The sequence below is a fragment of the Eucyclogobius newberryi genome, unplaced genomic scaffold (assembly GCF_026437365.1).
Source record: "Eucyclogobius newberryi isolate DKJ021-1_F unplaced genomic scaffold, fEucNew1.0.hap1 SCAF_2, whole genome shotgun sequence".
NCBI lineage: Eukaryota > Metazoa > Chordata > Actinopteri > Gobiiformes > Gobiidae > Eucyclogobius > Eucyclogobius newberryi.
The window spans coordinates 38,564,864-38,590,645 of record NW_027315834.1 but is presented as its reverse complement, the minus strand read 5'-3'; the positions used below and the strand labels follow the sequence as shown (position 1 = coordinate 38,590,645).

Below are 25,782 nucleotides of genomic sequence, written 5' to 3'. Positions count from 1 at the left end.
TCAAGCTCACAGCGATGTCTGTCATGTCTTTGTGAGTTTGATGCATTTTTTTCCTTTTGTGTGAAGCATTTTGAATTGCCTCGTGTACAAATTGTGCTCTTCAAATAAACTTGCCCTGATAGGATTGTACCATAAAAGTCGGGCTATAGAGCGAGTATCCACATTGTAACACAAGTATCCACGTTGTAACACAAGTATCCACGTTGTAACACAAGTATCCACGTTGTAACACAAGTATCCACGTTGTAACACAAGTATCCACGTTGTAACACAAGTATCCACGTTGTAACACAAGTATCCACGTTGTAACACAAGTATCCACGTTGTAACACAAGTATCCACGTTGTAACACAAGTATCCACGTTGTAACACAAGTATCCACGTTGTAACACAAGTATCCACGTTGTAACACAAGTATCCACATTGTAACACAAGTATCCACATTGTAACACAAGTATCCACATTGTAACACGAGTATCCACATTGTAACGCGAGTATCCACATTGTAACGCAAGTATCCACGTTGTAACACAAGTATCCACATTGTAACACAAGTATCCACATTGTAACACAAGTATCCACGTTGTAACACAAGTATCCACGTTGTAACACAAGTATCCACGTTGTAACACAAGTATCCACATTGTAACACGAGTATCCACATTGTAACACAAGTATCCACGTTGTAACACAAGTATCCACGTTGTAACACAAGTATCCACGTTGTAACACAAGTATCCACGTTGTAACACAAGTATCCACGTTGTAACACAAGTATCCACGTTGTAACACGAGTATCCACGTTGTAACACGAGTATCCACGTTGTAACACGAGTATCCACATTGTAACACGAGTATCCACATTGTAACACAAGTATCCACGTTGTAACACAAGTATCCACGTTGTAACACAAGTATCCACATTGTAACACAAGTATCCACGTTGTAACACAAGTATCCACGTTGTAACACAAGTATCCACGTTGTAACACAAGTATCCACATTGTAACACAAGTATCCACATTGTAACACAAGTATCCACGTTGTAACACAAGTATCCACATTGTAACACAAGTATCCACGTTGTAACACAAGTATCCACATTGTAACACAAGTATCCACATTGTAACACAAGTATCCACATTGTAACACAAGTATCCACGTTGTAACACAAGTATCCACGTTGTAACACAAGTATCCACGTTGTAACACAAGTATCCACATTGTAACACAAGTATCCACGTTGTAACACAAGTATCCACATTGTAACACAAGTATCCACGTTGTAACACAAGTATCCACGTTGTAACACAAGTATCCACGTTGTAACACGAGTATCCACGTTGTAACACGAGTATCCACGTTATAACACAAGTATCCACGTTGTAACACGAGTATCCACGTTATAACACAAGTATCCACATTGTAACACAAGTATCCACGTTGTAACACGAGTATCCACGTTGTAACACAAGTATCCACATTGTAACACGAGTATCCACGTTATAACACAAGTATCCACATTGTAACACGAGTATCCACATTGTAACACAAGTATCCACGTTGTAACACAAGTATCCACGTTGTAACACAAGTATCCACATTGTAACACAAGTATCCACGTTGTAACACAAGTATCCACATTGTAACACAAGTATCCACGTTGTAACACAAGTATCCACGTTGTAACACAAGTATCCACATTGTAACACAAGTATCCACATTGTAACACAAGTATCCACATTGTAATACAAGTATCCACGTTATAACAGAAGTATCCACGTTGTAACACAAGTATCCACATTGTAACACAAGTATCCACGTTGTAACACAAGTATCCACGTTGTAACACAAGTATCCACGTTGTAACACAAGTATCCACGTTGTAACACGAGTATCCACGTTATAACACAAGTATCCACGTTATAACACGAGTATCCACGTTGTAACACGAGTATCCACGTTATAACACAAGTATCCACATTGTAACACGAGTATCCACGTTGTAACACGAGTATCCACGTTGTAACACGAGTATCCACGTTGTAACACGAGTATCCACGTTGTAACACGAGTATCCACGTTGTAACACAAGTATCCACGTTGTAACACGAGTATCCACGTTATAACACGAGTATCCACGTTATAACACAAGTATCCACGTTGTAACACGAGTATCCACGTTATAACACAAGTATCCACATTGTAACACGAGTATCCACGTTGTAACACGAGTATCCACGTTGTAACACGAGTATCCACGTTGTAACACAAGTATCCACGTTGTAACACGAGTATCCACATTGTAACACGAGTATCCACGTTATAACACAAGTATCCACATTGTAACACGAGTATCCACATTGTAACACGAGTATCCACATTGTAACACGAGTATCCACATTGTAACACGAGTATCCACATTGTAACACAAGTATCCACGTTGTAACACAAGTATCCACATTGTAACACAAGTATCCACGTTGTAACACAAGTATCCACATTGTAACACAAGTATCCACGTTGTAACACAAGTATCCACATTGTAACACAAGTATCCACATTGTAATACAAGTATCCACGTTATAACAGAAGTATCCACGTTGTAACACAAGTATCCACATTGTAACACAAGTATCCACGTTGTAACACAAGTATCCACATTGTAACACAAGTATCCACGTTGTAACACAAGTATCCACGTTGTAACACGAGTATCCACGTTGTAACACGAGTATCCACGTTATAACACAAGTATCCACGTTATAACACAAGTATCCACGTTGTAACACGAGTATCCACGTTATAACACAAGTATCCACATTGTAACACGAGTATCCACGTTGTAACACGAGTATCCACGTTGTAACACGAGTATCCACGTTGTAACACGAGTATCCACGTTGTAACACGAGTATCCACGTTGTAACACGAGTATCCACGTTGTAACACAAGTATCCACGTTGTAACACAAGTATCCACATTGTAGCACAAGTATCCACGTTGTAACACAAGTATCCACGTTGTAACACAAGTATCCACGTTGTAACACAAGTATCCACATTGTAACACAAGTATCCACGTTGTAACACAAGTATCCACGTTGTAACACAAGTATCCACATTGTAACACAAGTATCCACATTGTAACACAAGTATCCACGTTGTAACACAAGTATCCACGTTGTAACACAAGTATCCACGTTGTAACACAAGTATCCACGTTGTAACACAAGTATCCACATTGTAACACAAGTATCCACATTGTAACACAAGTATCCACATTGTAACACAAGTATCCACATTGTAACACAAGTATCCACATTGTAATACAAGTATCCACATTGTAACACAAGTATCCACATTGTAATACAAGTATCCACGTTGTAACACAAGTATCCACATTGTAGCACAAGTATCCACATTGTAACACAAGTATCCACGTTGTAACACAAGTATCCACATTGTAACACAAGTATCCACGTTGTAACACAAGTATCCACGTTGTAACACAAGTATCCACATTGTAACACAAGTATCCACGTTGTAACACAAGTATCCACGTTGTAACACAAGTATCCACGTTGTAACACAAGTATCCACATTGTAACACAAGTATCCACGTTGTAACACAAGTATCCACGTTGTAACACAAGTATCCACATTGTAACACAAGTATCCACATTGTAACACAAGTATCCACATTGTAACACAAGTATCCACATTGTAACACAAGTATCCACATTGTAACACAAGTATCCACGTTGTAACACAAGTATCCACGTTGTAACACAAGTATCCACATTGTAACACAAGTATCCACGTTGTAACACAAGTATCCACGTTGTAACACAAGTATCCACATTGTAACACAAGTATCCACATTGTAACACAAGTATCCACATTGTAACACAAGTATCCACGTTGTAACACAAGTATCCACGTTGTAACACAAGTATCCACGTTGTAACACAAGTATCCACGTTGTAACACAAGTATCCACGTTGTAACACAAGTATCCACATTGTAACACAAGTATCCACGTTGTAACACAAATATCCACGTTGTAACACAAGTATCCACATTGTAACACAAGTATCCACATTGTAATACAAGTATCCACATTGTAACACAAGTATCCACGTTGTAACACAATGTAGCGGGGCTCTCTCTCAAAACAATGGCGAAGTCAGATTTCAAGTGCTCAGGTGGATTTATTGTGCCAAACCAAAGTGCAAAAATAGTGTAACAGTGCAAAATATATACAGTGAGCAAAAAAGGTCCAAAAATCCAAAAACATATATTTACAGAGTTCCAACTATGAGTTCAACTTTAACTCGTTCTCTCTTTTAATTCTCTCTCTTTTACTCTCTCTCTCACACTGTTACCTTCTCTGTTGTTGGAGACAGACTCCCCCCCCAGCCAAGAGCGGCTCCCTTTATTCCTCACTTGCCCCTCCCACTGAGCAAAATAACTATATAATTCAAACCCCAAATAAATTGACAATAAACTGTTGTGGCCTCTTCCTACAACATAATACATCATTAATTATATACACATGTTCAAAATAAAGCAATATAAACACATAGAATACCCGGTGTCACATGGTCAGCACCACGGCGCGAACAACGCGCATTTAAACTTCCTGGAAGTCCTGGCTCGGTTTCGACCCAACGCGACGCATCGGCGGAGCGCGGCTTCGTGACAAAACAGGTAACAATTGGCGTGTATGCTTGGACTTAACCTAACGCGCGCAAGTGTGCACCCTTGGCGGATTAGTGACGGAGGAGTGCGGGGAAAGAAGCGTGTGTAGCGTCTGATGCGAATGAATGAAACAGAGGGAAACGCGGGGAGCGGGGAATGTATGAGTGTGTGTTGGAAAGTGCGCGCGGGCATGACGCCGCGCGGTTGCTCAGCAAATAAGCGCCGACACGAGTTAAAGACGCACTGGCTCCGTCACATTATCCCTCCCTTCCGGAAGGTTGACACTGTGGGGCAACCTGGACAAATAATCCGCAACAATGTTCATCTTGCCGGCACGGTGTCGGATGGCGAATCTGAAGGGCTGTAGTGCGAGATACCATCTTGTCAGGCGACTATTATGATCCTTCATAGTGTTGATCCAAGTCAGGGCACTATGATCAGTCTCTAGATCAAACTCACGTCCGAGCAGGTAGTAGCGCAAGCTCTCCAACGCCCATTTGATTGCAAGGCCCTCTTTCTCTACAGCAGAGTAGCGGGTCTCGCGTGGCAGGAGTTTGCGACTCAAATACAATATTGGACGCTCCTCTCCAGGTTCCCCCTGAGTCAGGACTGCTCCGAGGCCAACCATGGAGGCATCCACTTGTACCAAGAAGCGCTTGGTGAAGTCTGGACTCTTCAGCACCGGTGATGAACACAGGTGAGCTTTGAGGGTGTTGAAGGCATTCTCACAGTCCTCGGTCCAGACGACTGGGTTTCGCTGGCCTTTGGCGGTGAGTGCAGTAAGCGGAGTGGCAATCGTTGCGAACTGCGGCACAAACCGTCGGTACCATCCGGCCAACCCCAGAAAGGAACGCACCTCTTTCTTTGTTCGTGGCCTCGGAGATCTCAGGATAGCCTCGACCTTGTCAACCTGAGGCCTCACCTCCCCTCGACCCATCTGATAGCCGAGGTAGCGTGTCTCCTGCCGAGCCCACTCACACTTTGCCGGATTCAGCGTAAGACCGGCTCGCTGGATCTGCTTCAGGACTTGGGAGAGATGTCGGACATGGTCCTCCCAGGTCTCGCTGAAGATGACGACATCGTCGAGATAAGCCGCGCTGAATAGCTCACACCCCTGGAGAACTCGATCCATCAGACGTTGAAACGTAGCAGGTGCTCCATGCAGCCCGAATGGCATCACAGTAAACTGAAACAGTCCAGTTGGTGTTTGAAATGCTGTGTAGGGCCGTGAGGACTTCTCGAGGGGCACTTGCCAGTATCCTTTGCAAAGGTCCAATGTGGTTATGTACTTGGCGGAACCAATCTTCTCCAGCAAGTCATCAATCCTTGGCATTGGGTATGCATCAAATTCAGACACAGAGTTCAGCTTTCGAAAGTCAATACATATCCTGAGTGATCCGTCTTTCTTGAAAACAATCACTACAGGACTGCTCCATTCGGATTTGGAAGGTTCGATGACTCCCAGTCTCAGCATTTCTTGGATCTCATCTTGGAGCTTCCCAACAAGCTGCTGTGGTACACGATATGGTCGCTGTCGGATCGGGCGACCCTCCTTCAGGCGGATGACATGTTCCACCACTGTAGTTCTTCCAGGACTGGCACGGAACAGCGAAGACACTTCTTTGAAGGTCTGGAGTAGCTGTGTGGCTTGCTCAGGAGGAAGATGGACCAGCACTGGGGTAGCAGTGTTGGTCAGTCCCTCCAGTCCCATGTCCGGCTCTTCCCCGTCCTCGTCATCGTCTACTTTCCTGACCAACAGGACTTTTGTTGGAGCTTGGACTGGACGCTCTCTCCACTCCTTCAGTAGGTTGACATGGTACGTCTGCCTGGACTTCTTTTTCTCTGGATGCAGGACCTCGTAGGTGACTGGTCCCATCTTCCGGGTGACAGTGTACGGGCCCTGCCATTTTGCTAAAAGTTTATGGGTTGAGGATGGCAGAAGAAGCAGCACCTTCTGACCAGGCTGGAACTCACGACTGCGGGCTTGGCGGTCGTACCAGGTCTTCTGGGCTTTTTGAGCACCTAGCAAGTTCTTCTCTGCCTCCTCTAAGTACTTTGACAGTCCCTCTCGCATTTCAAGTACAAACTTGACAATGCTCCGGTCACTTTGTCGTGCTGGTGGGCCCTCCCATTGTTTGCGTAGAAGGTCCAAAGGCCCCTGAACATCCCAGCCATACAACAGTTCAAATGGAGAAAATCCAGTTGACGCCTGTGGGACCTCTCGATAGGCAAACAGAACAAAGGGTAGCCAACAGTCCCAGTCTTTGCCGGTATCATCCACGAACTTCTGGAGCATCCGCATCAGTGTCTGGTTAAACCTCTCAACCAGTCCATCCGTCTGTGGGTGGTACGGGGTGGTTTTGATGGAGGAAATGCCCAGTTGCTGCTGGAAAAGGTGCATTAACCGAGAAGTGAAGTTGGTTCCTTGGTCCGTGAGAATTTCATCAGGTAATCCAACTCTGGAGAACAGTTGAACAAGCGCTCGAAGGATAGCAGGCGCAGTGATGGTTCTCAGCGGAAAAGCCTCTGGAAATCTGGTGGCATAATCCGAGATGACCAGGATGTACTGATGTCCACTGCTGCTCTTCACCAGGGGCCCCACAATGTCCATCGCAATCCTTCGGAAGGGAGTGGAGATAACTGGAAGAGGCTGCAAAAAGGCACGGTCAGACTTGCGCACTGGACATGTTTTCTGACAGGTTGGACATGTAGCGCAATATTTGTGAATGTCATCATACATGGACGGCCAATAAAATCTAGAACTGACGCGCAAGAATGTTTTGTGGCGACCGAGGTGACCTGACCATGGCACTGTGTGTGCTAAATGCATGACAAGGGTCCTACAGCTAAAGGGAACAACAATACGTTTACATTCATCACTAACAATATACAACACCCCATTGTCAATAATAAACTTCTCTTGACCCAGACAACCTTTGGTTTCTTTTCCCACCTTAGCAAAAAGACTTTTCAAAGTAATATCATTGCTTTGCAACAAAGAAACATTTTCAGGTACATCCCACACAAAAGAATCACAATTTTCAGGATTTAAAGACCACAGTTCTTTTTCAAAGCGTCGCTGACGCCGGGATTTCCTTGGCCCTTTGGTGCCTCCCTCACACAGACTACCGTCCAAGTCTGGCAGAGGTTGGACACCGGCTTTCACTTGTGCCCGCGTAAGAACAGAACACGACACATTTCCACAGTCATTATTCCCCCCAGAGTCAACATTCCCAGACAACAGGTCCATCAGAAAAGGTAGGTCCCAACCGAGAATAGCATCCACGGGTAGGTTTTCTACTACTCCCACAGTCACCAGATAGGGCTGGTCTGCAACTGTTATGGTAACCTCCACAGTAGGATAAAGGTGGCTATCCCCGTGCACACACAAAATGTCCACTGTTTTGCCATAGTTTATGCTGCTAACTGGCACTGAGCTACGTTTGATAAGGGATGTGAAACTACCAGTGTCCAGTAAAGCAGAAACCTCTTGGCCATTAATTAGCACATTTTTACAGCGTTTAATAGTACTTTCTGTCTCATGAGTGCCCTCTGCCTCTGGTCTTGGAGGATAGCACGCTCCGCTAACTTTAGCTTTACGGACAGGGCAAACTGAGGCTTTGTGCCCAGGTTGTTGGCAGGAAAAACAAATAAACTCCTTACCAGGTCCTCGTTGGTTTGGGGCAGAATTCATGGTACCTGACACGTCTTGGTTGGTCTCACGTCTGGCAGGCCTTGGTAGAAAAAGTTGAGCTGGTGCGCGCTGGGATGCTGTGGTTAACCGGGCAGAAGATACTCCTTTCCGAGCGTTGAGATACTGCACGGCCAACTTAGCAGCGGTAAATCCATCGGCTGGCTCATGTTCCTTCACCCAGGTCCTCACTTCAAAGGGAAACACCCGCAGAAGCTGCTCCATGATGATCGCTTCACCAATTTCCTCCTTGGAGCGTTCATCCGGTCTTATCCAGCGGCGATAGAGTCCTCGGAGGCGATGATAGGTCTCCGTAGGGCTTTCATCATGCGGCAGAGTGCTGGAGCGAAACTGCTGTCGGTAAGTTTCGGGTGAAATGTTAAATTTCGCAAGCAGAGCTGCTTTCAGGTCCATGTAACAGTGGGCTCTGTCTTCATCCATAGCAGAGTAGGCCTCTAGTCCCTTTCCAGTCAATAAGGGTACAAGACGACACGCCCACTCGTCCTCTGGCCACCTCCAGGTTCTAGCTATCCGCTCAAAACGTAGCAGATAATTTTCCATGTCCTCACCACTCTGAAACTGTGGTATTTTCGGCTCATTGTAAGGTCTCCATTCTGGTCTCGGCCTGTCCTCAGCTTCCGGTACATGGCGCTGCGGCTCAGCATCATCGATCTCCATGCGGCTTCCATGGAACACCGATCTCTGGCCACCAGGGGTTGGCGACTCATGATGTGCAGGCAGGTTTGGCGCTGGACGAGGTCTTCGAAGAGTCGGCTGCGAAGGGGATGCAGGTTGAGCCCCGCGCTCCACAACAGTAGGAAAAGAGGCTCTCAGTCCCCGGACTTCGGCCAGCAAACCCTCTTCGCGGCGTTGCTGTCCCGCTAGAAAATCTCTCATCAGCGTCACCATGTCCTGACCTGGTTCAGATGATGGCTCGGGCTTCTGCTCCCACTCTTCATCCTCATCTGTCTCCCATACTGGGTCTGGAGCTCCTGCCCCCTCTGGCTGTCGATCACGGCCTTGTGATCGCAAACCTGTGCGCTTTGGTTGGCGAGAAACTTTCTTCCGACTTGCCATATCCCACTTCTGACACCAAATGTAGCGGGGCTCTCTCTCAAAACAATGGCGAAGTCAGATTTCAAGTGCTCAGGTGGATTTATTGTGCCAAACCAAAGTGCAAAAATAGTGTAACAGTGCAAAATATATACAGTGAGCAAAAAAGGTCCAAAAATCCAAAAACATATATTTACAGAGTTCCAACTATGAGTTCAACTTTAACTCGTTCTCTCTTTTAATTCTCTCTCTTTTACTCTCTCTCTCACACTGTTACCTTCTCTGTTGTTGGAGACAGACTCCCCCCCCCAGCCAAGAGCGGCTCCCTTTATTCCTCACTTGCCCCTCCCACTGAGCAAAATAACTATATAATTCAAACCCCAAATAAATTGACAATAAACTGTTGTGGCCTCTTCCTACAACATAATACATCATTAATTATATACACATGTTCAAAATAAAGCAATATAAACACATAGAATACCCGGTGTCACATGGTCAGCACCACGGCGCGAACAACGCGCATTTAAACTTCCTGGAAGTCCTGGCTCGGTTTCGACCCAACGCGACGCATCGGCGGAGCGCGGCTTCGTGACAAAACAGGTAACAATTGGCGTGTATGCTTGGACTTAACCTAACGCGCGCAAGTGTGCACCCTTGGCGGATTAGTGACGGAGGAGTGCGGGGAAAGAAGCGTGTGTAGCGTCTGATGCGAATGAATGAAACAGAGGGAAACGCGGGGAGCGGGGAATGTATGAGTGTGTGTTGGAAAGTGCGCGCGGGCATGACGCCGCGCGGTTGCTCAGCAAATAAGCGCCGACACGAGTTAAAGACGCACTGGCTCCGTCACACACAAGTATCCACATTGTAACACAAGTATCCACGTTGTAACACAAGTATCCACGTTGTAACACAAGTATCCACATTGTAACACAAGTATCCACGTTGTAACACAAGTATCCACATTGTAACACAAGTATCCACGTTGTAACACAAGTATCCACGTTGTAACACAAGTATCCACGTTGTAACACAAGTATCCACGTTGTAACACAAGTATCCACGTTGTAACACAAGTATCCACGTTGTAACACAAGTATCCACGTTGTAACACAAGTATCCACGTTGTAACACAAGTATCCACGTTGTAACACAAGTATCCACATTGTAACACAAGTATCCACATTGTAACACAAGTATCCACGTTGTAACACAAGTATCCACGTTGTAACACAAGTATCCACGTTGTAACACAAGTATCCACGTTGTAACACAAGTATCCACGTTGTAACACAAGTATCCACATTGTAATACAAGTATCCACGTTGTAACACAAGTATCCACGTTGTAACACAAGTATCCACATTGTAACACAAGTATCCACATTGTAACACAAGTATCCACATTGTAGCACAAGTATCCACGTTGTAACACAAGTATCCACATTGTAACACAAGTATCCACGTTGTAACACAAGTATCCACGTTGTAACACAAGTATCCACATTGTAACATGAGATATTTACACAGAAAGATGATGCACTGTAGTGATGCACGGTTGTCCTTTGCGGGTCTCGCTGGTTTCCCCATTTAGACAACTAAATCAGGCTCATAACATTCTCCTCCGTAAGTTAACACTGATGTAAATATGTAAATAGCATGTGTTGGGCACATAAGGATTTCACTACATATTGTATTCTGTGCGTATGTGACTAATAAACCTTTTCCAAACCGGTAAAGCTTCACACAGTTCACACTTTAGTTGTTATTTTAAGCTTCAGTGAGGCATCATGTACAGTACACTGAAGAGGATTAAGCTCAACCTCAAATTTAACAACAGCTGAAATTGCATCCAACTAAAACCTCTGCATTTCAGGACGACACAACATCTCAGCAAAAATCTGCTCTCGTCTTTATTTACCTGCTTTCCCAAACCTTTCGAACACTTTCATGCTTTCCTCACTGACTTTACGCATTGCCCCGAACGTCTCATCGTCATGGTAAACACACACTTACGAGTGCATTTCCACAACTGTTCCACATTTAGTCATTAATATTCCGTTCTCCACTTCTGCCTCTGAACTCTGAACAGTGACAGGGGAATCCATCAAGCCCGCTTGTTGTCTCCGTCTCTCAATTGTTTAGTTAATCTGGCGTGAGGGGCATGCGGGAGGCGACTACGTGACTGTATTATTTTGGCTGATTGTCCCGCCGAATGACAAGCGGCCAAGTCTCGATTCGAGTCCCCGTCATCACCCGCTGCCCGTGGACGCACATAAACGAGGGCTTTATGCTCCCGCCTGCCGTCTTAATCGAGCCACAAAAGCGGAGCAGGAAGTGGAGGAGCCAGATGGACTAGCGGACCTCTATGCTAACAGGCGGCTAATGGCTATCGTGTTTTATGATCAATTATAGCATAAATCAAACATGTTTTACAATCTGAGGCTGACAGAGTTTTACGGGACTTTCCATCCTCTTCACTTTTAAGATAGTGGCCCAGATGCACGGAGCGTTCGACAAGTGCTAAACCGGAGCCAAAAGTGTGCAAATATTGAAAAAGGAGAAAATGCTAATGATATTTTTTTTGCAGTCGCTGTCTCTGGATAAACTGCCTTTACTAAAGCCTGAGGGTCACATTTTGTCAGGAGACGGACACTAATCACAGAGAGTCTTTCCCTAAAGTCTATGGGATTTAGATTGATGTGCTGTATCATTGAAATCATTTATATAATTCATTTATTCTAACTATGAGGCGAGTGAACAGCTTCTTCATCATTAACAGTCTCACTCACTCACACTCGCTCTCTCTGCGTCTTTCTCTCTCTCTCTCTCTCTGTCCCTCTCTCTCTCTTTCTCTCTCTCTCTCTCTCGCTCTTGCTCTCTCTCTCTTTCTCTCTCTCTCTCTCTCTCTCTCTCTCGCTCTCTCTCTCTTTCTCTCTCTCTCTCTCTCTCTCTCTCGCTCTTGCTCTCTCTCTCTTTCTCTCTCTCTCTCTCATTCTCTCTCTGTCCCTCTCCCTCTCTCTATCTTTTTCTCATTCTCTCTCTCTGTGTGTGTCTCTCTCTTTATCTTTCTCTCTCTCTCTCTCTTTCTCTCTCATAAAATGTAATTCATAAAAAAAAATAACTTAGAAAATAGTCACTTGAAGTTTGTTTTACAGTCTCCTCAGGCATCCAAATGTCTAGTGGCGGCCCTGGTCATTAATCATCATAACTTCTTGTATGTGGCTGGATCTACAGCCGAGGAACACACACAATTGCACATCCTGGTTTGCTCACACAGTAAACTACAGGTTTTTGCCACTAATAATACTGATGAGCAATAAAGTGCAACCTGCCCACGAAATAGCATGTGCTCATTTTAAGTAGTATTCACAACACAGCACCTGCCTTAAGTAAACCTGGGCCAATGTGCGCCGCTTTCCACTAGATATGGACGATACTTGTATCTATCTGTAATGTCTTGGTTGAGGTTAAAGTATCGCACAAAATGGACTATAAAAGTAACCACAAAAGGACAGAAATATTACAACAATTATGTGCGTTTGTTTGTTTGTTTGTTTGTCTGTCTGTCTGTCAATGAATTCAGTGATTATTTCTGGTGTACATTGAGAATTGCGATTTTATTATTAGAATAGAATATTTACAAATAAAGTGTATTATTGAGGAAAATCTGAGGACGTTTTCAGATTCTTTTTGTCATTTTTAATACTTTAGATCAGACCTGGGCAAACTACGGCCCGTTTGTCTTTATAATCCGGCCCGCCAAACATGCCAAGTAATATTTTAAAAAAACAAAACAAAAATGTATTGCCCTTAGGCCAGACCTGGGCATTTGTGGCCCCAGGGGCAAGATGTGACCCTTGACATGTTTTAGTCCGGCCCCTATAAAGATTTTAGTTTCTATTTTATAACTGTTATAACTGTTATAACTTATAACATCTGTCTGCACTTGTATCCTTAATAGAAATTACATGATTCAACAGCCTATGTTTGACAGAAAAGTTAAATGTTATTTGATATTTAATGTATATAGATTTTATTTTTTCCACACCATTGATCGCGGGCCCTCCGCTACTTGCCTGGATTCGAATATGGCCCTCGGAGGTAAATAATTGCCCACCCCTGCTTTAGATTATAGACTGTACACTAAATATTTTATTTGCATTCTCTATCAACTGCGATGTTTTGATATATCAAAACCAAGCCAACCTCTTGTATGAAAAAGCATTGAGTTTATCTGGTTTATGCTGGTTTTATGTCTGTAGACAAGACATTTCACCCTCCTCGGCCAAGTTTGTATGAGACTTGTGAATAATTGCTGTTGGTTGGAGAGGTTCTTGGCGCAGGTTGGCGCAGGGAGCCGCTTGTTCATCTGAGAACCTGAAAGTAGCTGTAGTAGGGTGTATTATTATACTAGAATAAAAACTACAAAAAGCCACTGACAAAAAATATACACTTCAGGTTAAAGTGATGCCGAGGTCATCCTGGAGGAGTTTATTCACTAACAAAACAAGTGCTTGGTCTGGAGTCAGAAAACCTTTTCTCCGTGTGTATAGTCCAGATACGGACGATATTTCATTACTAAATTATTTGACGATTATTTCAATTATCTATAAGTTGTGAATAATGATAACAAACTTGTTTCAGCCACCAAAGGTGATTGAATAATGTCTTACACTAGCGCATTGAGAAGCTTGTCAAGCACAATGTAAATCTAAAAGCTGTGCTACTGTTGGTATACATAAATAATACAAATATTCAATAAATACATACTTTTGGTTAATCTTTTCCATTTTACAATATGTTTCAGTTTCAATGGACCGAGTAGAATTTGTGCTAGTTTTTGTCTGTGTTAAAGGTGCCATAACATGCTTTTTTTCAAGTTTCGTAGTCTATCCTAAGTGTATAATTGATAATAATAAGGGTTGTGCAACACCCTTAACATAATAGTTTAGAAATATCACCCAGACCTTGGACCCCCTCACCAACCCGGAAATACAAACGGCTTGGTTTGATATTCGCCCCCACCCTTGCGAAGAGCGATCTGGCTCCCCCGCCCAACCCGTGACGTAGTCTCAGAGAGCGTGTGTGCCCCGCCCACCCGTGACGTAGTCTCAGAGAGCGTGTGTGCCCCGCCCACCCGTGACGTAGTCTCAGAGAGCGTGTGTGTGCCCCGCCCACCCGTGACGTAGTGTGTCCCCCACAGCTGTCTGCTCCGCGCTGCGCAGCTCCGCGCCAGTGAGTGAGAAACGATAGAACTTCAGATCAACACTACTTTGAGACTAAATAAATCTGTTGTTTATTCTACAGCGTGCGCAGAACAGATGTATCTGTAGATCTATATATATATATATATATATATATATATATATATATATATATATATATATATATATATATATGTATATATATATATATAGATCTATAGATATATATATATATATATATATATATATATATATATAGATATATATATATATAGATATATATATCTATATATAGATATATAGATATATATATATATATATATATATATATATATATATAGATATATATATATATAGATATATATATCTATATATAGATATATAGATATATAGATCTATATAGATCTATATAGATATATAGATATATAGATATATCTATATATCTATATATCTATATATCTATATATAGATATATAGATATATAGATATATCCTATATATATAGATATATCCTATATATATCTTATGTCCATCGCGCTCTTATTTCCTGTTTTTTCTGTATCGGATAGAACTTCTCTCCGTTTATTGTCCCGGTTGCTGCATCAACTGCCACATAAACCTTCACCATTGTGATAATAGTAAGGGGGTGAGGGGGGATGATGACGCGTGCCTGTGGTTATGACGCGGTCTTGCCCCACCGCCCGTCAGTTTGGAGATTGGAGGAAAGGAGATAGTCTGTAATATAGCTAAACACTGCGGGAATCAATCAAAAAAACACTCTGGGTACATATATGAAGCACAAATAGCAATGTAAGAAGGTTAAAAGCTCTGAAAAGTCGATTTTGCATGTTATGGGACCTTTAAAGAATGCTATAATTGATCTATTTGTACATAAACATTGATATGATATTGTGGATTAATTGTTGAGTTATTTCCCAGATAAATGGAGACACAACATTAACCCTGCAGTTGGCTTTGTTTTGTGTCGTCGTGGAATCAGCGTTAGGCGTTTGATTAAGATGTTCCGATTCCAGCGCTCGATTGTTCTGAACTCCATTTGTCATGTCAAGTCGTTCTAGTCCCACTGAATTTATTCGTTCCACATCCTGATTTCAGTCACGTCTCATGACAGATTTATTTCTCATATAAATCAACATCTCATGCCAATGCTGCACAGGAACGTCCGTGTAAGACGTATGCGCGTGGAGGAAATGATCAGGCCATACAATTTTAATCACATCTTAAATATTAACGTGAACGTTGAGCCAATGCCTATTTATTACATGAATAATCATAATGTCTCTCCTCTCATATTATCTTATTCAACACAGTGTGAATTAATATATAGATTTGTTAAAATGACTTGCTTTTACATAAACCTTTGACTTAAAGGTGGTATGGACGATTTTTTTCAGCAAATCTTTTATCATATTTCCTCGTGGCGTGGATAAATCATTTGTCCTGCCTCGTATCAATCATAAAACGCACCTACCGCTCACCTGCAGCCGCGTCAGGCTCGTCCCCACGTTTCCGCGTGCCTAAGCGCATGGATCTATCATAATATAGTTCCCTCAGTGTACGGGGCAAAATGACGACGGAGAAAGACAGTTCGAGCTGACGCAGAAGTGGACAGAAATCTACGGGAGACGAGAGATGCGATGCGCTCCGTTGCGCTAATAAACAAACGCACGTGTGTGTTGTATCAGTCCGCACGGGGGAGTGCGCATGCGCACTTCCGCCTGCGTTCTCAAATCGCCGAAAAATCGTCCATATCGCCTTTAAGCCATTTTGACTCAAGTTTATTAATGACTTTAGTGTTTGCATTGGATTTCTGAATTTCTGTAACAATTTTTAGGCGTTCAAGTTGCTTTTATTGAAACGTTCAGAACGTGTATTTTTACTTTGAGCATGCGTTGTCTCTCCACAGATCTGAGGCCTCATCTATAAATGATTGTGTAGAAATTTTGCTGAGCAAGTGTGTAGTTTAAGCAACCACCAGAGGCTTACACCACGCAAACTCCTTATTTATAAAACACTCCTGCGCTGTCCACCACACACTAAGAGCTTTTTAGATTCCACCTGCAGCTTGAATCTGCATACGTGAGCCCACATCACGTCACGCCCTCTCCACGCCTCCAAAACACCATAAAAGGGTCATGCAAAGTGACTTATGAATGAGATTTACATAAACATGAGCCAATACTCAGTGGGTTTGATCATGCGGTACAGAGAGGGAGGAGTCACTGCACGCAGCAGCCGTCACATCGAGACAAATGAAAGTGATTGTAACAACTGTCCCATAACAGAATTGTCTTTTAGTCGCCTACACTCTTTCAGGCAGTGTTTTGCAGATATTGTTTTTGTTGTGCTTCAGACTCTTATGTTTGAATGAGATGTGAATGAATGTGCATTTGACCATGGCTCTGTTCATTAAAACGTGCACACGGAGATCTGAATAGACAAAGGAGTGACACAGATGCCCTTCCTGATCAGTAGTGATATGGATGGATCAACAGCAGAGGGACACACGCTTTTGCTGCAGAGACAAGTGCAAATAAAAACGTTGGTTACTTCTGTGTGCGCACGCCTGGGTCTGACATGGACATTGTTTTATGTATTTTAAATTAAGTCTTTGTTCGTAGCTAAGGCTCTGTTCATGTTTCTAATGATCAGACGTTAGTTAGAAACACAGGCAGCCATTTAATAACATAGAACGCTCATCTTTACACAGAACGTGTGATGAATTGATCGTGAAGTGATCTTATTTAATCCATTCAGCAGTATGTACTTATGAGAGAGCAGGTGTCTGCTTTTCACGTGGGAGACGGGTTCAAAGCTCACTTTTGCATGTTCATTTTTTGTTTATCCAACTTTGCGTGCAAATGTTATCCACTAAATATTGATGACCACCCCGAGTCTACTCGCCCACCCATAAAAGTCACCTCACACTACTGGGATGGATGATTATTACGTTAAATCTTACTTAGATTACTTTAAAGTGTGCAATACGGAAGATGTAAGTTGAGTCATAACGCAATCCCATCCGCCTGGACCAGAGAAAGAAATATGTTTTAATGTACAATGTTGATTATATAAAATAGCTATATGTTCACATTTAGACAGCACTTTTCGACCGTCAAGGCACTCGAAGCGCTTTCATCAAGGAACCACTCCCGCGTTCACACACACACATTAATGTGGCTCTGACCACTCTACCAAGGATGCACAGTATTTCAGGAGCAGGATTCAAATCACTGAGCACTAAAAACTGAGCTACAGCCGCAGCCATTAGCAACATCAAAGACACCCAAACTATAAGTCGCACCTTTTTTCATAGTTTTGGCCGGGGTGCGACTTATACTTATATTTATACTTATACTTATACTCCGGAGCAACTTACATGCGATATTATTTGTTATTTTCACACATACAAACACATTTCAAACTCCAGTGCAACTTATTATGTTTTTTTCTACACTATTATGCATTTTTTTGGCTGGTGCGACTTATACTCCAGTGCGACTTATATACGTTTTTTTCTTCTCTATTATGCACTTTTTTGTGGCTTTTTTCCCACTTATATTCCGGAAAATACAGTCATTTCAACCCATGATAGATTTTTTGTGTCTGTACACTACTCCTATGGTTCATATGTGCTACTTCAAAGTTTTTTTTTCAAAGTTTATGGCCTGTACATGATCCTTTCGTGATAATGTCCGACTTATACGTGCCACGTCAGCGCTCTTTTTTTACGGACTGTGTGCAGACGCGCCGATAAAAACCTCTGCTCTTTCACCACCCGTTACGAAAAACCCCTGTACTTTTAAACCCACACTTTAGAACGCTACGCCTGGCTCCGCTCCGTGAAGCTGACACTTCCCTATTATCAACAGCCATTACAAGTACACACCGGCGAAACAAATGGCCATAATTACATAGATTGATTACAATGCGGCCACTATAAATTCACGGTAATGGGACGCTTTTGCATAAAAATGAAAATCCGTGATGTATGATGGATCTGCTGGAAAAGGTGTTGTTTAATAATTCAGGCAGGAACGCAAATTTCTCAACCTAATTAATATCGGGGCCTGAAGGAATGTTTGCTTTATAGCTGTGATTTAGTGGCATCTAGTGGTGAGGAGGCAGGTAATAAATGAATGTGTCTGGTGTTGTTAAACTCCTTCCAGACAGCTCAAGGACTGAAGCCTCGCTGCATCCCAAACACAACTCTAATTAGACTTTTCCCTTAGCGTAACACGGCCAAAATAGTCAGAATGGCAAACACAACTCATGCTTCTTTGGAAAGATATTGCACTGGGGTGAATAAGGTCAAAAGGGAATGGGCAGTAACTCAATTTGTTGAGCGTTGGTCCGCCGTCCCGGAAGGTTGCCGGTTAGATCCTAGCTCCCATCTGTGTCTTTTTGTCCTTGTGTGAGACTTGAATCACCTGTTCTGTTTACGCCGGTGTATCATTGTGTGTGAAATGATGAATGGTTCCCCCATGTAAAGTTCTGTGCCCAAAGGGAGGCGCCGTATGAGTTGAGACTATTTTCCATATGATTTGGGGGGTATTCACTACTAACAATTATGTTAGTCAGTATTTTTTTAATTTATATTATTTTTCCTATTGATTATTTTGAGCCAGAAAAACGGTGAAGCTTCTAGATAGAGAATATTTACGAATAAACTACTGTATTATTGATTACATTCAGAAATCATTTATTCTTTTTTGACATTGTATTACAAAAAAAGAGTATTTTTGTATGTGTTTTAGAGTCTGTATAGTCCAGATAATATAAGATAAGATAAGATAATCCTTTATTGTCCCACATGGGGAAATTTCATTGGTGCAACGCAGGTAGATACAGAAGAACAGATCACTTATAGGAAGTCTGAAAAACACTTTCAGTAGAAGATCTCCTATAAATAAAAACTCCCATAGACAAAACCTCCCATTTCCCAACAAGGGATGGAGGGGAAAAATAATAAAGATGCAAATAAATAAATACCATTGCATGTGATCACGACAGTAATTGCACATGGTTAGGTCAGTATTGCGAGTGTTCTGGACTAACAGTGTTTGTTATAAAGTCTGACAGCAGCAGGAAGGAAAGACCTGTGAAACCTCTCTCTCCCACAGCGAGGGTGGATCAGTCTCTCACTGAAGCTGCTCTCCAGAGCGGACAGAATTATTAGCAAAATACAACTAGGATTATTTTTTATAGTCAACTAGTCTGGATTAGTTGATTAATTGATTAATTGTTGCAGCCCTAGTGTTCACACTTTTACATTCCTAAACATGGACTACATCAGGACTAAACCAAGTCCACATTAGGAATAAAATGGGCTCAATTTAGGACCATTAATTCGCCCTAAAGTTGCATCACATACGATTTCTGGTAGAGGGTCCACCCCGCTGTTTGTCTCCATGGAGATGTTATTGCTTTGCCCAGGATATCCCACAGTGTGGTATTAAATATATATATTAATTGAAACAGTGCAGGTGGCACCACCAGGAGAAGGTGCTGGTCAGATCTGTGGAGAGGCGGGGTGAATGAATGCATGATAGATTAGTTTAATGCCATACTATGAAACATTCAACACATATGCATTGTGTGTATCAGTTCTATATCATGTTTTAGATGTTAAGCTTCATTTAGTTTTGTCCTATCAACAAATCACATGAACAATAAAAACATGTTTTTGATAAAAGAACACTCTCGTAATTGCACCATACAATTCAGAATAACATCCCATATCAACATTACTTGACAGTATATACGTGTGATAAAAGATGTATAATGTTTAGTTCTGTTTTGACCAGACTATACACTCTGTATTCCACAGAAAAGTCCCCATTAGCTTTTATGGGATAGTTCCAGAGTCAGGCCTGAGGCAAAAGGGCCAAGTGTGTGTTCCTTTGGGCTGCACTTCACAGCCCTGGGACACAATTAAATCTTGCTTTTTCAAATGCTCTCATGCTCCAAAAAGTACAAGGCTATAAAATCTTCACTCAAATCTCCTTTCAAGCAATAATGTATGAAATGTGTAACAGTACACACACCAAAAAAATTAAGTTTTTATTACAGAGCCAACCGCTTCTTCTTTACTTACTTTTTATTTAATAGTCACTCCACAAATTATTCACACGGTCTGGACAAGTTATAGACTTATATTATATAATACATAATAGTTGCCATTTGAAAACCTATTTGCCCACAATACTCAGAGGATACTCTCTCTACCAGACAACATTTGAATCTTTTCATTTAACACGATGACAAACAGTAATAAACCTACAAGATCATGCAGTATATCATTATAAAACCTACATTATAACCCTATATATTCCCCCCCATGTTAACCCACTTATGCGATTAAACTCTTTCCTAAAATAAGCAGAATCCTTTACCACTCTTTTCACTCTCTCCAGGTGGCTCTGCTCTCCAGCTTTGATAGCTTTCTTGTACACAGTGAACTGGGACTAAGAGCCTAATTAGCGCGGGGCACTCGGGGGAGGCAGTTCAGACCACTGTGAGATCATAAGCATCACCTCTGCTCCTCTAAAGCAGCTCACAGCGAGGCTCCTGTCCCCAACCGCCACTTTACTGTCTGTGCCCGCTTCAAAGCTCCCGAATGTGTTGGCAATGCAAAGACTTTGACACAGGAGGAAAAGATAAGTCAATATACCTCTAGCTAGCCCTTGTTCTTGGGCACTGTAAATGTTGGATACAGAGGATGGATGGGAAATACGGCTGTAAACCCACAAAAATACAGAGAGAATGCTTTATATGGCAATAGCGGCGCACAGAGGGGCCAAAACGATGAAGAGAAAGAGAAACGTGTCTAGGGACTCTAGGGTCGTTGGGCCATGTTCTTTTGCATTTCTCAAGTAAGTCAAGTCCTCAGCTCAAAGTCCTCTGCTTTTAAGATGATTTGAAAGGTTCACAAAAAAGAGCCCTGATCACAAATGGTGAATGGGACATGTGCCAGTTTGTTTCCTATCAAATTAAACACTCAAAGTACATCTAATGCTCAACTGAGGAGGAGTTTTTTTTGAGGAGAAACGTCACGTCCTCTGAAGTCACTTTGCTCCAAGTCAAATCCTGTCCTTCAAGTCCAAGTCGAGTCCAAAGTCTCATTTTATCACGTCAAGTCTGAAGTGTCACTCAAGCTCATGTCACGACCGGCCCTCAGATGTACTTTATATATAGAAATGTCACTGTTTTGTATTGTTGTAGGCAGCACAGGTGAGGGTGAGGAGTGAGGGAAGACATTGAGCAAATTGTCGATTGTGTGACCAAACCCTCCTGGCCATAGTGCAGCAGAGATTTTGTGTTTGTATAATGTTAAGATCATGGTCATTTATGTAACGAAAACACATCATTTGCACCAGATGAACAGACACAGACACTGGAGTCAACACAGAGTATAGAATTAGTTTGAAATAAATATATTTCTAATTCGCATGGCATTATTAGAACTGGATGTTCACTGCCCCCTCACCAGTGAACATCCAGGGACGGGACATTGAGAGAGTGGACTCATACGTCTTTTGGAGTGACAGGGCCACTCCTGAAGACCTTCTACGACTCTGTGGTGGCATCAGCTCCTGTACGGTGTGGCCTGCTGGAGCAGCAGCATCACAGAGAGGGAGAGGAAGAAGCTGGACAGAGTCATCAAGAAGTCCAGCTCCGTCCTGGGCTGTGCTCTGGACTCTGTGCAGGAGGTGGGGGACAGGAGGGTCCTGGCTAGATTCACATCTATGCTGGACCATGAGTGTCGCCCCCTGCAGGACACTCTCTCCGCTCTGGAGAGCAGCTTCAGTGAGAGACTGATCCACCCTCGATGTGTGAAGGAAAGGTTCCGTAGGTCTTTCCTTCCTGCTGCTGTCAGACTTTATAACAAAAACTGTTAGTACTGAACACTCGCAATACTGACCTAACCTAATACTGATGTGCAATTCTGTCATATGTGCAATTGCTGTTGGAACTCATGTGCAATTCATGTGCAATTACTGTGAAGTTCATGTGCAATCTATGTGCTGTCGTGACACATATTCATGTGCAATTACTGTCGTGATCACATGCAATGGTATTTATGTATTTATTTATTTGTCTATGGGAGTTTTTATTTATTTATAGGAGATCTTCTACTGAAAGTGTTTTTCAGACTTCCTATAAGTGATCTGTTCTTCTGTATCTACCTCTGTATCTACCTGCGTTGCACCAATGAAATTTCCCCATGTGGGACAATAAAGGAATATCTCTTATACTAATGCAGTGGTTCTTAGATTCTGCTCCATGCTGTGCTTAGTATTTCATTCATGGGATTTTGTCTGAAACTGCACTCCACCTGTTATGTTCAGTGCTGTTTTAAACGTTCCCCTTGCCCTGTCCACATTATGTCACTATAAACACTCTCTGTCTGTGTCCTCTAAGGTTCCTCGTACTTCTTCAAGGGGAAGGAGTACTGGCGCATCCCCAGCAGTGACATGGAGGCAGAGGCAGGTTTCCCTCGGCTCATCGCTAAAGACTGGCTGCTGTGCACTGAGATGCAGGCGGACTCTCCAGAGCCAGAGCCCAAAAGCCCAGAGAGCAGAGGAAACGTGCACGGCCATCCGGACCACGCCGAGAACGGCTACGAGGTGTGCTCCTGCACCTCAGACAGCGCCTCTCCTCTGGGGCTGCGCACACAGCCGTCGGGCCTCTGGCTGCTGGCCCCGCTGTGGACGCTCTGTCGGGCGCTCTCGTCTCAGCTGCTATGATGCCAAAGCTCTGGACTGTATCGCCGAGCAGAGCGGACGACGGACTCACTGGTGGACGGCCAGTCTAATGATAAACTGGAATAATTTGTCCTTATGAATATCGGTCTGTTTTTAGCTTCTTGTTTTTTTGCGGTTATTTATTTGACATGCCATGTGATGGTCATTGGAAGCGCCTTGCAATATCATTAGAACGTGACCTTCACATCTAAAACATTCACTTTACACGACACAAGCTTTTACAGAATTCACCATGACAATAAACTGCCTTGGTGTAAAGAATTATCTGCAGGTACTTTTCATTTGGATAAAACACTATGGCCACAAATCTAATTCATCAACTAATTCACAGAACACAGGGAGAATGCATATTTTCCAAAACATCTTTACATTTCAGGGACACACTATGGCCCCTTCGTGATAGAAAGCAGATTTTCAGCCAAGAAAACAGACTTGTCTTTCTCCTTTGGTTAGTTCTCTCCGGGACATGCATCCACAGGTTAATACATCAAAACACTGTAGTAATTGTACTGCTTGTACACTGGTCCCTGTTTAACTCTCAAAGTTAAGTCAGCCCAACAAGAATTGCAGTTGTAAATGTGTTTATTTTTGTAAATATTTTTGCACTTTTTGGCTGAACGCGCTGTGGTCACAGGGATTCAGACAATACATACAATACATTTTATTATGATATATACTTTAAAAAATGTAGGGCTATTTAACATTTCAGCATTGTTCCAATACAGCCAAGGCAAGGCCACACTAAACACAAGCTTATTTTATTCCCAACGTAATGTAGTTTGTGTTGCATTTATACCGTCATGCAGTTTATTCGCCCAGTTTGTTGACTAAATGCCTTCGCTTTTCATGAGACACACTAAAAACCGCTGAGTAATAAGTCACACAATGCAGTTTTTGGTCGATATCAAACAACTTCACCATTTCCTTTTCATTTGTTGATGGAAGTCGGTCACAGCGACACCACCGAGCGTATACGTCGAGCGGTGATTGATAAAAAGCGATGCACTTGGGGATAGCGCTCATGAATGTGTAATAGATGGATGTTTTAAACCTGGGTGTTCAGGTGAAATAATGAATCATATGCCGGGACAGGGACAGGTGAAGGAATGGGATCGAAGTCTGAGGACATTAGTCTCGTTTCCACTGGAGTGGCATAGCACGGGTCACGCCAGGACAGGTCTCGCTGTGCCAACGAAGCCGCAGAGTCAGTACTGCTCATTACTCGATTAGAAATACCCCTTAGTTTCATTCTTTTTGACTTGATAAGGTCTTGTTTCTTTGCCTCACAGCATCAAGTCCCATCCCTTTTATTTGGCGCGTAACAACAGATGATGTAGTCAGCAGCTTTACCATAATAATGAACTATTTCACTTGAGTATTAACTAAGGTTTCAATTATAACCAAGCTCAGTCGTATATATATATTCACCTAAACACTCATGTACCGTAAGTCTCATTTCAGATTTGTTTTGGAGTGAATGAAGTGTAAAGAGCCAGTGCACTGGATGTTTTTACCGCAGGAGAAGTTTATTTAACATTGTTCGTTCAAACTTTGCGGTGCTTTCATTGTAGAGACGTGGAAAGACCGTTGGTTGAACCGTGCACTGTTTCTTGTCATGGAAACAAGCTTATGACCTTAGAGCTATTCATAAAACTATTATTTGAATGATTGTTATTATTCTGTCACTAACAACATGAATTGTATTTTTCTAAATGCAATGACGTACATCCTGACTTCTTCAGCCTTGATTTTTCTTCACAATTTTCGATGCCTTCAGTCATAATTCTAACAGTTTTACAGTTTTACTTGAGTTGTGTTTTTGCTGGGTGTTATTTCACTCCACATTTGACAGATAAATAATACCTTCAAGTCTAAAAGGTCCAAAGTTTTACATCGTTTGTCTCGTATGATGTTGGCACTTGAGGTGTGCCCGTATAGATAGTGGCTGTGATATGACTGACCAAGAAATACGTACTCGAGTATTTTCTTCGGCGATAATGCAGTACTTTAACTTTATGTACAGTAACCTTTATTCAATCAGGAAAGGCCCATTGAGATAAGGTCAACACACAGTCACAACATACGAACGAACAAACAACATTAAAATTACATGAGCACAAGTTATGAAATTAGACTTAAGTAATAATTTGACAAAGGTAATTTTATATGTATTGGAGTAAAATTTTTAGCTGAAACACATTTCTTTCATCACCTGTGCAGGTTCTTGTTTGTGAATCATTTGCCAAAAGGAGTCAGTGGTTTTGTGCATCCAAACCAAGTGCAAGAACATTTTGTGATCTAAAGATGATTTGATCCTACTTTTGATTTTTTTAAGGTGCAC

At 42.4% G+C, this 25,782-nt stretch overlaps 1 protein-coding gene across 1 annotated transcript in view; it reads left to right on the top strand.

The window, feature by feature from the left end:
• The window catches only part of mmp17a (matrix metallopeptidase 17a), a 172,693-nt gene extending 148,844 nt beyond the window's left edge, over nucleotides 1-23,849 (top strand). Inside the window, exon 10 of the mRNA XM_072455258.1 lies at nucleotides 23,098-23,849. Coding sequence (XP_072311359.1) covers nucleotides 23,098-23,423 — 326 coding nt within the window. The 3' untranslated portion in view covers nucleotides 23,424-23,849. The remainder of the gene's footprint in view (nucleotides 1-23,097) is intronic.
• The last annotated feature ends 1,933 nt before the right edge of the window (nucleotides 23,850-25,782 follow it).